Raw genomic sequence first — 15511 nt, 5'->3', positions numbered from 1 at the left:
TAATCATGGTAGGCCTCTCTTTCTGCTCTCACAGCATTACCTTCATTCCCCAAGGTGGCCTCGGTCCCATTATCTTATTTTCCATCTACATGCTGCTCCTTGGACACATCTGGATACACAGCATTAGTTTTTACACACAGACTGGTGATTCCCAGCTCCATGTCACTACCATATCTCCTGACTCCTTCACTGTCATTATAGTGTCAGACTACTTACCCAGCATGGTGATTCAAAATTTCAGAAACACTGATGTTTTTGTTTTCAGTCCTGATTCCAAACACCATTGCCTAGCTACTGACTCCAGCCCTCTTCCTGGCAACGATCTGTAATTATGCCAGTCTGCTTGTAATCGAACTGCCATTTGAGCTTCTGACCTGATATTATGATGGCACCAAGACTGTGTTGAATTCCACCTCCAGAACTGTGCCCTGTTTCAGTTTATCTGCTTTGAAATCCTTATGCATGTCTTTGCCATCTCAGTCCAATACATTCCTGGCTTTTCATCCCACATTTTACTCTTCCATCTGTCGTCGTAATATCATTTTAAAAATCTGCCCTTGTCTCAACAATCCCCTATCAACCATGTACTTGCTGACCTATGTTAGAATCTAGTCAGTTAAGTTTATTTTAATCCTGCTTTCAAAACATTCCCTCACTACCATTATCTCAAGCACTCTAATCCTATGAGATATCTATCCATCTCTAATTCTGGTCTCGTGAACATTGCTAACTGTAATTGCTCATTGTTGATGCTGAACATTCAGTTGCATGGAAGAGCTCTCTCTCCTACCCCTGTACCTTCTCACTGCTTTATCATGCACCTCTTTCACAGAATGTTTGGTTATCTGACCTAATGTCTCTTCATGTGGTTTTAGAATAGAATCATTGAATCCCTATAGTGTGGAAACAGGCCCTTTGGCCCAACAGGTCCACACCAACCCTCTGAAGAGTGTCCCACCCAGACCCATTTCCCTACCCCATTACTGTGCATTTACCCTGATTAATGCACCTAATCTACACATCCCTACACACTATGGGCAATTTAGAACGGTCAATTCACCTAGCCTGCACATCTTTGGACTGTGGGTGGAAACTGGAGCACCTGGAGGAAACTGGGAGAATGTGCACACAGACAGTCACCAGAGGCTGGAATCGAACCTGGGTCCCTGGCGCTGTGAGGCAGCAGTGGTAACCACTGAGCCACCATGCTGCCCCTAAATATTTTGTTCGTGAAGCTCCCATGAAATGCCTTATGATGGTTTTCTGTGTTAGATGCAGTGTCTCTGAGTAGATCTTATTTGCTAACATTGAAAATTGGGTCTTTTTTAATAATTGTGGAATTGTGTAACCTGCAGGGTTATTAATTGCACCCTTTGGAATGGTCTAGAATTAGAATTAGGTTTATTGTCACGTACTCAAGTACAAAAGAGCAGGAGTACAGTAAAATGTGTACAATATTGCCACATACTGCACCATCTTGGGTACAAAGTACTTAGTTACAAATCTTAGGTACTGAAATAGAGAAAAAAGTAAACGTTCTACATTACAGTCCTTCGTAGTATAAATTAGGAACATAAAGAAATGAAGTTAAAAGGTGCTGGAACTACAGTAAGCCTTGTGTTGAGATAGCATACTCTGTTCAGATTAGTAGATGATTAAGCCCTGTTTAGAGTTCCTAGGCTAAGTGACCACATGATTTGCAAGTACATATAAATGGAAAAGATAAAATATAAGTAGAGTTGCTAACAAGTAAAAATTCTAGCCTGTGAACATCGAAATGTTGCCTGTCTGCATCCTTTTCATTTATTTTCAGTACTGGTGTTGAATAGAAATCACATTGTTCAACAAAAGAAGCATTTCACTGTAAATAATTCAAATTTTTGATTAAATTCTATTCTTATCTGTCTTGTTTCCTGTGACTTGGGTGTCTAACTAAACGTGAACCAGATTGGATTGTTTTGCGTTTATACATTTCATTCAACAGTTCAATTGATGCATATACAATTATTACTGCAATGTCAATTCCTATCAATCCAGAGGTTGGTGTCAGTGAGAAATGTTTATTATGCTGACTCCTGACGTCCTTATTATGAGCGGATTATAATAAGAATTGAGTGTTTTTGTGCAATTGTTAATAGAACAGGAAGCTGATTGCTGTAATGCAGCTATTACTATTTTACAATCAAGTCACCACACCTACTCTAAACAATGGAGACTGTTTGTTTTTAGTCTGAATCAGTTGAGTACTTGTTTGAAACCTAATGTATCAATGTTCGTGATATAATTAAACACCAGTTAAGCCCAAATGAGGAATACTATGTTTTTGCACAGTTTAATTGTCTATTATGATAACTTTTGAAATAAAATAGACTTCTTTAATTTAGCAGTCAGATTATTGAGATGTATAAAATTCCGAAGGGTGAAAAACCCTTTTTGCATGTAGAGAAGATTGTGGACTGTTGATTAAGAGTGCATTAAAATAGGGAAGTCTTAAGCTAGTAAAGGCATGGATGAGGGTTTCATCAGCAGGTGAACTGGAAGAGGGAGGGAGCTGGGCAGTATTACAGAAGTAAAAATAGGCAGCCTTTGTTCTGGCATGGATGCTAGGTCAACAACTCATCTTGGGTGAAGTGATACTTAGAAGGCAAATAAACTGGTTTAGTGTTTGATGTTTCAGGGAAAAGGATGGCGTAGACTTGTAGCAAGGATCAAAGTTTCAGTTTTCCAAGGATTTAATTGGAGAAGAAATTCTGCTCATTTCTGGTATTGGATGTCAGTCAATTATTAGGATAATTTAGCATCAATTGAGGAGCATGGATCAGTGACGGGACCATCATTGTTTGTATATGGAAATGATTAGGATGAAAAGATGGTCTGATTCATAAGTTTGCAGATGACACAAAAATTGATAACGTTGTGGATAATAAGGAAGATTGCCAAAGGATACAGCAGGATATAGATCAGTTGGAAAGTTGGGCAGAAAAATGGCAGATGGAGTTTAATGTGGACAAGTGTGAGGTGATACATTTTGAGAGGTCAAGTGCAAAGGAAAGTATATAGTAAACGCTAAGATCTTTAGGAGCATCAATACACAGAGGGCTCTTTGTGTGCAAGTTCATAGCTCCCTGAAAGTGGTAACATTAGTGGAAAAAATGGTAAAGAATGCATATTCCTGCTTGCCTTCATTGGTCAGGGCATTGAGTATAAAAGTTGGTAAATCGTGTTACACCTGTATAAAACATTTAGAGTATCACATGCAGTTGTGGTTGCCACACTGTAGGAAGGATCTGGAAGCTTTGGAGAGGGTGCCAAAGAGGCTTACCAGGATGTGGCTGGATTGGATTAAGTATAAGGAGAGGTTGGACAAACTTGCATTGTTTTTCCCAGAGCTTCAGAGGCTGAGGGTTGATCTGATGGAAGCGTATAAAATTAAAAAGCATAAATATGGTGGACATTGGGAGTCATTTTCCCAGGGTGGAAATGTCAAGTACTAAGGACATAACTTTAAGGTGACACAGTATGATAGGTGCCTGGAATGTACTGCTACTGAAGCTGGTACAATAGCATCATTTTAAGAGGCATTTAGGCAGACCCCTGAGCAGGCAGGGAATAGAAGGATATGGCCCATGTGAAGGTAAACGGCAAAAACTTAAACTGGCAACATGGTCAGCACAGATATGGTGGGCTGAATGGCCTATTCCTTGCCTGTACTGTTCTATGTTCTAAAAATTGTTGCAGTTTTGGAAATGAACAGCCAGCAACAACGTGGATTTGTATAGCACCCTTTTAATTGTGTAAAATCTGATGAGGTGTGTCAGAGCAGCATAATCAGACCAGGCTAAAACTGGCACTGAGCCACATAAGCATATGTTAAAACATATCCCAAAAAGTTGACTTTAAAAAAAGATTTTTATGAGGCCTCTTAACAGAAGAGACAGACTAGAAGTCTTTAGAGAGGGAATTCCTGATCTGAAAGCTGAGACAACTCAAGGTGGGTAAGGTAAGCCAGGGACGCACAAGAGACAAAACAATCACTGCAGATGCTGGATTCCAAGATAGACAAGCAAGATGCCGGAAGAACACAGCAAGCCAGGCAACAACAGGTGATGGAGAAGTCAACATTTCGGGTATAATTCTTCTTCAGGACTGAGGGTGGGGTGAGGGGAGCTGCAGATAAAGAGGGTGGTGGGAGCAGGTGACGAAGTGGGGATAGGTGAACACAGGTAGAGGGCACGACCTGGTTGGTCAATGGAAGGAATGAATCCAGTTAGTAGCTGCAAGAAAGGGTCGATGAGAGGAATGGAAAGGAGGGGGAGGGGCTGGAAAGGAAGTCGGATGATGGGAAGGGAGGTTACTTGAAATCAGAGAATTCCAAGTTGATACACAAGAGGCCAGAATTGGAAGAATATGTGGGGATAACTGTTGAACCGGCCTCAGGACCAGTTAGATCTAATCCCTCATCATCAAACTTTGGAAAGTTGCCCAATCTTATCAACACAGATCCCTGATTCCAAGGACCTTTTTGTCTTTAGGGGGCAATGGTGATTTGAGGCAGTAAGGGATTGTGGGAAGTGTAGTGAAGCTGTCAACCAACAAGCTGTACAGTGAAAACAATGATGTAGAGATGCTGGAGTTGGACTGGATTTGACAAAGTCAAAAATCAAATGACACCAGGTTATAGTCCAATGAGCTAATTTGAAATTGCAAGCTTTCAGAGCTCTGCTTGCATTCACAAACTGGAGGAACAACATCTCATCTTCGGACCAGGCAGACACTTACAGCCTGCTGGACTTCATATTGAATTCAACACCTTTAAATTGTGAATCAACTCCCATTTCTTCCCTTTGCTTTAGCACGTTATCACATCCTCCTGTCCTCCAAGTACACTTACTGTTGTTTAAAGTCTGGCAGGAGACACACCATTGTTCTCCCATTCTCACATTCCAATCACTTAATCTGAACTATCAACATCTTTTCGCCATCAGCACCCTACACCCACTACCCCCCCCCCACCCCAACAACCCTCACCAAACTATTGCATAAATGCTGCCCCCTCCACACTTCACCTCAGCTCTGATGAAGAGTCTTCTAGACTGGAAACGTTAGCTTGCTGTCTCTCCATGGATGCTGCCTGACCCACTGTGATCTCCAGTATTTGTTGTTTTCAGTTCCGATTCCAGCATCTGCATTAATTTGTTCCTGAATCTGAGGGTGTCCGCCTCATTTTGAAAGATGTAGCTAGCGACCACCTCTGGAGAGAAGGAATGGACAGGTTGGAGTCTGGTGGGGTCAGGCTTGAGATTTGTTTTTCTTCCTGGCAGTGACTGAATGATCTTTAATGAGTGCGGGACTAAAGAGGGTCTCTGACCTGGCTGTAACCCTAACCCACTGGTGTTTGGGTGATTAAACCCAGTCCTTTGAATCAGAAATGGGAAGCTTATTTTACACCACTAGCATCCACTGCTGTAAAAGTGGCTGCTAAATTTCTGCTTACTTCTGCATGTGTTTGTTTCAATCTAACCATTCAATATATATTCAATCACAGGAATTTAAATGTTCTGTTTCTATCAGGGTGCCGGTACAGACGACAGAGACCTCATTCGAATTATAATCTCTCGGTGTGAGGTGGATATGATTGACATCAAAGCTGAATTTATGAAGCAGTGTGGAAAGTCATTATATTCGTACATTCAGGTATATCCCTAATTAATGCACACTTTTTAAAAAACTGCAAATTGATCCTGTGTGGTAATCCTCGTATCCTGTGGACATGATCGTAAACTGGAGCTGCCGAGACATTTAACTGTAACAGTACCTCGTCTGTTTTTAGGTTCCGCCTCCTAACAAACTTAGCTGGAGTATTGTGCACAGTTCTTGGTGCCACACAGTAGGAAGGATGTGAATGTATTGGAGAAAATGCAGGAAAGGTTTCCCAGAAAGGTTCCAAGGCTGAGAAATGTTTCGTTATGATGAAAAAGAAAATTGAGATTTTGTGACTGTTTTCATGGCTGAGAAGATCTGATGGAAATTTTTAAAATCATGACGTATCTCGACAGAGTAGAGAAGAACTGTACACATTTTTGTAAATAGGTTGAAAAACGCAGCACACAGTTTTACAGTGATCTTTGCAACAGAAGCAAATGTGAGGTGAGAAAGTCTTCTACTTAATGACTGGTTAGAGTACGGATTTCCAGAAATTCTGTTCAATTGAGGCATTCAAACAGCCATTGAATGATTGTTTTTATTTGAGTAACGTGCAGAATCATGGAGGATTGGCAGGGGATAAGCACCAAGAGAGCTCGTACAGAGATGATAGGCTGAAAAGCTGTCTCCTGCACTATAACGATTCTATGATAGAGTGTAGGTCAGCAGCAGTAGAAGACTCTACAGTCTTATCTGGTGCTGCTGTCTATGTCCAGTTATAGTTCACTTCTATTTAGTCCTACACTCATTAAAGATCATTTAAGTCACTGCCAGGAAGAAAGCCTAGGAATAGATGTGAATGGAGGCTGAAATTTCAGCTTGGATACTAATTGTGCAATGTTTCTATTCGCTACTGCTTTGCAAATGTTACGGGCAAACCAAAGAATAATTCTTTGTGTCCGTAAAGCATCCCAGACCTTCGTGTCCAGTGGTTGTGAAAAGCCTCAAATCTATTGGCGGATATTACCTTCTCCATTCTCAGGTCACCCGGGTATGGGAGAAAATGAAGGGGATAGTTATGTTTTATATAATCAACCTTTCCAAATAAAAATGAACAAGGCACCTTTGCTTTACAATTTGGCTTTCCTGCTTTATTGTGTATTTATTTATCTAATTGAGCATTGCTGTTTCATTGTGGAACCCACCTTGATTTGGTTTCCAATAGAGGAGGCTTGATGGACCAAATGGCTGACACTTGTTCCTATTTTCTATGACATTCAGTTCAAAGCAATGGAGCGTCATTAAAAGAATCATAGAATCCCTATTGTGTAGAAGCAGGCCATTCAGCCCACTGAGTCCACACCGACACCCCCCCCCCCCAACCCTACTCCTGTCACCTTGCCTAACCCACCCAGCCTGCACCTCCCTGGACAGCATGTGCAATTTAGCACGGCCAATTCACTTAATCAAATTTTTGGAATGAGGGAGGAAATTGGAGTGTCTGGAGAAAACCCACAGAGAACTAGGGAGAATGTGTAAACTCCACACAGAGTTTCGTGAAGGTGGATTCAAACCTGGGAACCAGGGATATAAAAGATACTTAACTTTCAGAAATACTTGGAAAACTGTGCAATAAATTCAATGGTTATCAGTATGCCTGACTTAGTTCAAATAGCTTTGTTTAATGTGCTGTGTTTGACTATTTGAACAATACAATGAAACGGCCAACTGAAATGCAGTATATGACTAAAGCTTTTATTTTTCCTGCAGGATGATGTGGGAGGAGATTATAGAAAGATCTTGCTGCGACTCTGTGGGATGGATGATGCTGAATAATGAAGTACATTTACAGTTTCTGAAAAAGTGGCCACAATTAGGACTTTGGATGTAAAATGCATATCTATACTGTCTTGTTCATTCCCACTTACTTGCATTCTGTATACTTGAAGTATTAAAGTTTCAATTCACAATAAATTCAACAGTTGGGATATAGAGCTGGATCTTGAAATCCACAATGTGTTTGCTTAACACATTTTTAACCTTAAATCAGTGTTTCCATAAACACCAGATAAATAGCGCATTTTTGTTCTTGTTGAACTGTTTCCCATCAGTCATTGTTTTAACAAATCGGTCTAAACAAAAATCAGCTTTTACACAAAAGACTGGTGTTTGAAAAACACTTAAATTGGTTGGCAGCACTTAAATTATATTTAATATGCTGAGCACTGAATGTTGTAATAATGGAACACTTTATCTTCTAAATTGTGTTTTATATTTGTTGAACTAGGAATCCTAATTTGTGCTCAGCATGATGCTATTAAATGTTTAGTTGGGGAAGAGTCTCATTTTGTATCTACTGCCTTTTTGTAATAAATATTTTGGTTAACAGCAGATTTCGATTTGATGATCCTGGCCTAACATTGAAAATAAAATTCCTGACAACTTTTCAACTGATTTTACTACATTCCTTATCTTTCCTGAATATATTTTTGGGTAGGTCTCAGCTATTTTCTTCACAGCAGTGCTCATTTCTAGACAGTGATCAGTTCCAGTTGCTGATGTGAAAGCCCAGTTGTAACAAAACTAGAGATGACTTTTTTCCACAATTGTCATGCACCACTCTCTGCTGGATGGTCACCTACACTAACTCAGCTTTGCGGAGGAAGCTTCTAGGAGACTGCAGATATTAAACCATCTTAAGCCAAGATCAGAAGTCACACGACACCAGGTTATTGCCCAATAGGTTTATTTGTAATCACAACCTTTCAAAGCATTACTCATGTAACCCAGTGTTGCGTAACTTCTGACTTTGTCCACCCCAGTTCAGTTCTGGCACCTGCACGTCATGACTAACACTTAAAGCCAATATGTGATATGATGTATTGGTATTTCGACCTGGTTAGCTCACTTATTAATGATATATTTTAGGTGTAAGCCCTTTTGATGAACTTTGCCACATATACAAATACGTGGTTTTAAATACAACGGGGGGGCCAGGTTTTGCTTTGTAATATGAGGACACATGAAGTAATATTGCATAAATGGTGCTGCCCTTAATTCTATTTTCAAGTCTTGAACCAACCTACAGAAGATTATAATTTTACCATGTTTTCTTGAGAGATAATACAAGCCAGCTAAAGCTGAATTTCCTCTGGGCTCTGACTCCAGATATGACCTTGTATTTTTAATTTGCATGAAATCTTTAGAAATCGGATCTTCACGATAATCATTATTTGATGGCTGACCAGCAATCGTGTGATGGCTTTTGCCAAAGAGTGACATGCTTGCTTTATTTTGTGGTGTTGCTATAACTCAGTCCTTTTTTAGAGGTAAAATATGCTGAATTGCTTCTTAAATATCCAGTGAAATGCATGTTTACATTTACATTTCTCTCTGTCCTGCTCTGCTGTGAACAAATTGAGTCAGACATTCATGCTCCTCACGTTATGCCATGCTGAACTAGCTGAGGAATTAGAGTGTGATTTGCAGCAAAATGAAAGCAGGAGCTCTCTCTCTCTGCAAATAATTCAAAATTCATGAGATTTATCATTCTTATCGCCATAGAATTCAAGATACGCATTTCCTCGCCCAATGTGCTGAGTGACTCGATTACTTTACTACCCAAATCTCATGTGCATTAATCTTGCACATTAGCCTCACATGTGGAACTTTATCAAAAGTTGTCTGAAAATCCAAATATACCACACCTACTGGTATTTCCTGATCTGTTCTACTATTATGTCCTAAAAACAATCTCCAGTAGGCAAACATAATTTGCCTTTCATTAATCCATGTAGACTTTGTCTAATCCTGTTGATATTTTTTAAGTATCACATATTTTTAAAAACACTTAATATTCTATAAATTGTACCTTCCTAATCTGGATCTTGCTGCCTGAGCAGCTTCCTAATGTGGCACCCACAGTACTTCCTGTTTTCACTGTGCTGGCCCTGCATCGACTAGTTTGAATATCCTTAATCCTGTTTTTGATATCCAGTCAGAAAATTATTCATCAATTAAGCATGTGATTGATGCAAGTCAAGGTGAGATCTTTGTTAAGTGTTTGTGTGTTTAGTGTCCATGGCCTCCCATGGTCTGGTGAATTTTCTGGTCTGCCAAAGCAGACTGCCACTTTAGCAAGGTACTATCTGTGCTGCTGTTAGGCTAACCAGTCTGTCTTTCCCTGTGTGTTTTATTTCTTCCACTGTTCTATGCTTTCACATCTCTCCCACCTCCCTTTTCAAATAGTGGTTACATCTGCTTTTTCACCTTTGTGCAACGTTCCAGAATCTACAGAATTTTGGAAGGTAACCACCAACTCGGCCACTATTTCCACAGCAACCACCTTTAGTTTCCTGGATGTAAATGATCAGCCCTTGGGGATTTATCCACTTTCAGTCTCATTTATCGCTCCAGCATTTCTTCTTAAAAAACTAATACTTACTTCCTTATGATCCTTCTCAACAGACCCTTGCCTGGAATTTCTGGAAAATTATTTGTTTTATTCTAAAGACCGAGTTAAAGTCATTATTAATTGCAATGCTATTTCTTGTTCTCTGACCAATTTTACCATTTTTGACTACAAGGGACCTACGGTTGTCTTCATTAGTCTTTTCCTGTTTACTCCAGGAAGGAATACACAACAGTTGTAATTTGTCCATTAGCTATTAGTTATTACCTAGCTTTTGACATGCCCTCAAATGAAGTCCCCAGTCTCTCGCAGCCAATTCATGTCTCCTAGTTACATAGATTCCTTTATTTAGATTTAGGATCTTAGTTATGGATTAGACCATATTGTGTTCTATCCCAGTGAAGAATTCCATCATCTCATCATCATTCATCACTCAAGACATTCTGAAGAAGGATCGTCGGACTTGTAATGTTAACTCTGTGTTCTCTTCACAAAGGGAGAAAGTGAGGACTGCAGATGCTGGAGTACCAGAGTTGAAAAATGTGGTGCTGGAAAAACACAGCAGGCCAGGCAGCATCCGAAGACCAGGAGAATCGACGCTTCGGGCATAAGCCCTTCTTCAGGAATGAGGCTGGTGTGCCAAGCAGGCTGAGATAAAGGGTAGGGGGGAGGGAATTTGGGGGATGGGGGCTGGGAATACGTTAAGTGGAAGGAGGTGAGGGTGATAGGCCAGAGAGGGGGTGGGGGCGGAGAGGTCGGGAAGAATTCAGGAATGAGGCTGGTGTGCCAAGCGGGCTGACCCGACCTCTCCGCCCCCACCTCCTCTCCGGCCTATCACCCTCACCTCCTTCCACCTATCGTATTCACCGCGCCCCTCCCCCAAATTCCCTCCCCCCTACCCTTTGTCTCAGCCTGCTTGGCACACCCTCCTCATTCCTGAAGAAGGACTTATGCCCAAAACGTCCGATTCTCCTGCTCCTCGGATGCTGCCTGGCCTGCTGTGTTCTCTTCACAAATACTGCCAGAGCTACTGAGCTTTTCCAGCAACTTCTGTTTTTGTTGTTGAAGACTGTTAATTAACCTGCACAATACTGAATTGAGGATCCCATTGCAGTTTCTTCAATGTAAACGTCATAAAAAATATCTTGTACATACTCCAGGAATCCACCACCACCATCTTATTATTTTAATATGGTTTACCCAGTCTGTTTCTCTCTCTCTCTCTCTGTTTCTCTCTTTCATCTATTTACATAGATGTATTATATGTAGAAAGATTAAATCACCCATGTTTACAGTAGCACCCTTGTTATATGCACCTTTAATTCATTGTTTAATGTGTTTTTTATCAAAGACTCCACCCCCCTGCGGTTATAATCTCTTCCAATCTCTTCTGTCAGGCAGAAGATACAAAAGCTTAAACACACATACAAGAACAGCTACTTCCCTGTTACCAGACTTCTGAATGGACTTTTCAAATTTTGAATTTAATGATAATCTCGCTTTGTGTGCACCTTCTCTGGAGCTGTAACACTGTATATCCCGCTCTGTTCGATTACCCTAATGCACTGTGTATGGTATGAAAATATGGCATGCAAAACAAAACTTTGCATTGTACCTAGGTACATGCAACAATAATAAATCAAATAAAACAGCTATTTGAATATCTATGGACAACATCCACTAATGTCCTTTGTTGCTTCTTATAGCTCCATCCAGACTAGCTCAATAACTCTAGAGGTAAAGTCAATATCATTTCTCATCATTGCACTAATTTTACCCTTTACTCACAATGTTATCCTATTCCCATTTCCTTGGTTGTTCTTAAATGCTGTACAGCCTCTGATATTAAGTTCCAAATGTACTCATTTGATTTTAAAAAAATCGAATATTGTATCACTGACAGAGATAGGATGGTTCCCTGGCTGGTGACTCCAGGGGATATAATCTCAGGATAAGGTGCTGGTCATACAGGAATGAGATGAGGAGGAACTTCTTCACTCAGAATCATTGGAATTCTCTCGCTGGGGGGGTTCGGCAATTTGTCCATTGAGTGGGTTCAAGACCAAAATCATCGTTTGGAGTTCGGAAGATTGAATGGCCTTTAGGGATATGGAGTTGATTAGCCATGATTTGGAATGGCAAGGCAGGATCAATGGGCTGAATAGACTACTTCTGCATCTATGTTCACCCTGCAACACATTTCTATAATTGCAATTATATTGTTCAAAATCCCACAACACCAAGTTATAGTCCAACATGTTTGTTTGGAGGCAATTGCTTTCGAAGCGCAGCTTCTTTATCAGGTGGATCAGGAAGCAGCAGCACTTCGAAAGCTAGTGCCTTCAAATAAAGCTGTTGGACTATAAACTGGTGTTGTGTGATTTTTAACTTTGTCCACCCCAGTCTAACACCGGTTCCTGCAAATCAATTATATTGTGCCAGTTTAAAACTTTTAATTGATCATTCTCATGGCAAATGTTCCCTGCATTCAAATACAATTTGTTTGTCTTTTTAACATAGAGTCATAGAGATGTACAACACGGCAGTAGACCCTTCGGTCCAATTCATCCATGCTGACACCAGATATTCCTAAATTAATCTAGTCCCATTAGGCAGCACTTGGCCCAAATCCCTCTAAAACCTACTTATTCATATACCCCATCCAGATGTCTTTTAAATGCTGTAATTGTACCATAATAAGAGTTCTAGCTTCTATCAACAAACACATCGAGTTAGACCCTATCTACCACCCCCTGAGAAAAGGAACAGGAAGTGACTTCCCCACAGGAAATAACATCATCACAGGAAATGACATCACCAACCCAAAGAAACGCAAAAATATAAATCGAAAGCAGAAATTTTCAGCATTGCTTCGCCTGAGGCCCACTGAAGATGTTACCTAGTAGGATAACCTAGTCTGGAAATGAACCTTCCAGCTCAGTGAGCAAACCTACATCCAAAACCCCAACCTGAGCTACAAATCTTCTCAAAACTTGCTAATTAGTTGTGAATTAGGTGTTTTTTACTGTGCACCGTTTACGATTTACCACTGTGAAATTGTTTAATTTATGATTTTTGTCTTCATGTTTATTTACTGCCTGAATCATTAGTTCGAGGAATGAAAGTGTAGATTTTGTTTTTCTTTGTGTTGTAATCAATAATGGCACTGGATCCCCAAGGTGAAAAGTGTTCCAGAAATTATAAATTTCATACTGAAGTGGACACTAAAATACCATAATATAATAAAATAATTTAGTACATTCAAAGGAAGAAACTTCCTTTGGATCAGGCTTGAGTGCTCCTGCTTAGCAAGCAAATGATTGATGTTGACACCATCTTTGTCTGCTTCACCAGCCATTATAAGGTCAGACATCACAGCATTCAGTTTCATTTGACATTCCTTCAAGCAGAAAACTGTGCCCATGTACCTCAAAATCTGAAGTACACTCAGGCTCATGCTGATGAAGCAAGAAAATTAATGCCAAAAAATTACCACTGCCTATGAGAGAGGAAGCTCTCCTCTTGATGTTCAGCTGAATTACTGTCACTGACTACCTGGGGTCACCATTGACCAGGAACTTAACTGGGCCAGTTGCAATAACATTGTGATTTCACAACAGCAAAGTGAGAGCTTAGGAATTCTATGGTGAGGAATTTATATCCTGACTTCCCAAAGTCTGTCTCCAAGTCAGGAGTGTGATGGATTCCACTCTGCCTGATAGGATGGGTGCAGTTCCAACAATATGACTGAAATTTGACCCCAAGGAAAGGCAGCTCACTTGATTGGAATTCCATTCACCATCTGAAATAGTCACTCCCAGCACTACAGGTACATCCTGACTTGGAAATACAGTATATGGCTGTTCTGTCAAGAGTGGCTGGATGCAAATCCTGGAACTGCCTCTCTAACCTTACAGATTGCAGCATTTCAACACCATTTCCTCAAGTGCATTTAGAAATGGGCAACAAATACTGACCTAGCCAATGATGCCCAGGGCCCAGGAACGATGGTTTTCACTTCTTATCTGGTCCAGTGTTTGATAATGCTCCCATGGACAACTTGGAACATTTTACCAAGTTAAAGGAACTATGTAAATGCAAGTTATTGTTGCCTGCTTTCTTTAGAATACAGTGCAACTGATTGTTATCCTATGAGTAACCCTGTGATTTTTCATTACGACAACAACAAATTTCATCAGGGTTTCTCCTGATTAACTACCACAACTCTGGTGAAAAATCTCCTGCTGTAAATGGGTTTTTGTGCTGTCTTTTGCTGAAATTCAGAGAGGCTTGGTTCTCTGAGTAAACAGCCAGAAACCTTCTGCAATTTGGCACAAAATCAAACATTACATCAGTATTCTGTGAGAAGCAAAACATGGACTGCACTTTCTTTCAAGTTGCAGCGATCTTGGTCCCTATCTTTGGATGTTCAGACTTACATCATACCTCACCACTTTGGCCCATGGCACAGAAACTGAGGCAAATGTCTTTATTTGGTGCACCATTCCACAGCACAGTAAAGAAATTGCTCTTTGTCAATTTGGTTTTGCTTCATTTTGCATTGAATTATTAAAGACATCATAAAATGATCAGTCAATAAAAGGATAAATATTTCATAGAATCCCTACAGTGTGGAAGCAAGCTATTCAGCCCAACACTGATCCTCCAAAAAGCATCCTACCCGATCCCTGCATTTCCCACGGTTAGTGCACATTCCTGGACATAACAGGCAATTTAGGATGGCCAATCCACCTAACCTGTACATCTTGGGACTGTGGGAGGAAACCAAAGCACCCCTACACAGACACAGGAACAACATGCAAACTCCACACAGAGAGTCACCCAAGGCTGGAATCGAACCCGGGTCCCTGGTGCTGTGAGGCAGCAATACTAACCACTGAGCCACCATGATGAGGTCCAGTTAACCAAATTGTCTAATTATGAAATTTGATGCATAGTTGAGCATTCCTTTGTACTGAGACCCTCAGTAAGGTGAAATAAAAGATGGAGGAGTCTGTCCATGTTCCCACTGCTGTCATGATTCTGCCATGCTCTCACATGTCTGCCTCTCTGGAAAGAGTGGTGGTTGCCTTGGAGACCCAGGTCAAACAGAACACTCAGCAGCTGCAGGATGTGTGCTTAGACCTGCAGTCTATTACTGAAACTGTGATCAGCAAAAATGCAACAGGGTAACATTCAGTGACATTACTAGCACTGCATCCTCCACTATCAATATCCTGGGAGCTAACATTTACCAGAAGTGGAATTGGATTGGCCAAATAAATGCAGTGGCTACAAGAGCAGGCCAAAGGCTAGGAATCCTGCAGGGAATAACTCACCTCCTGACTTCCCAAAACCTATCCACCATCTACAAGGTACAGGTCAGGAAAGTGATGGATACACCCCACTTGGCTAGATGAGTGCAGCTCCAACAACACTCAAGAATCCTGAAACCAA

The 15511-nt window shown here is 40.6% G+C and overlaps 1 protein-coding gene across 2 annotated transcripts in view; it reads left to right on the top strand.

Annotated features, from left to right (window-relative positions):
* The window catches only part of LOC140484622 (annexin A4-like), a 97454-nt gene extending 89357 nt beyond the window's left edge, over positions 1–8097 (top strand). For both annotated transcript variants that reach the window (XM_072583144.1, XM_072583143.1), the window contains exons 11-12: positions 5572–5694; positions 7414–8097. In XM_072583144.1, coding sequence (XP_072439245.1) covers positions 5572–5694; positions 7414–7479 — 189 coding nt within the window. In that variant the 3' untranslated portion in view covers positions 7480–8097. The remainder of the gene's footprint in view (positions 1–5571; positions 5695–7413) is intronic.
* The last annotated feature ends 7414 nt before the right edge of the window (positions 8098–15511 follow it).

Source organism: Chiloscyllium punctatum, chromosome 13, assembly GCF_047496795.1.
Source record: "Chiloscyllium punctatum isolate Juve2018m chromosome 13, sChiPun1.3, whole genome shotgun sequence".
Taxonomy (NCBI): Eukaryota; Metazoa; Chordata; class Chondrichthyes; order Orectolobiformes; family Hemiscylliidae; genus Chiloscyllium; species Chiloscyllium punctatum.
This window is presented reverse-complemented; position numbering and strand designations above follow the sequence as displayed.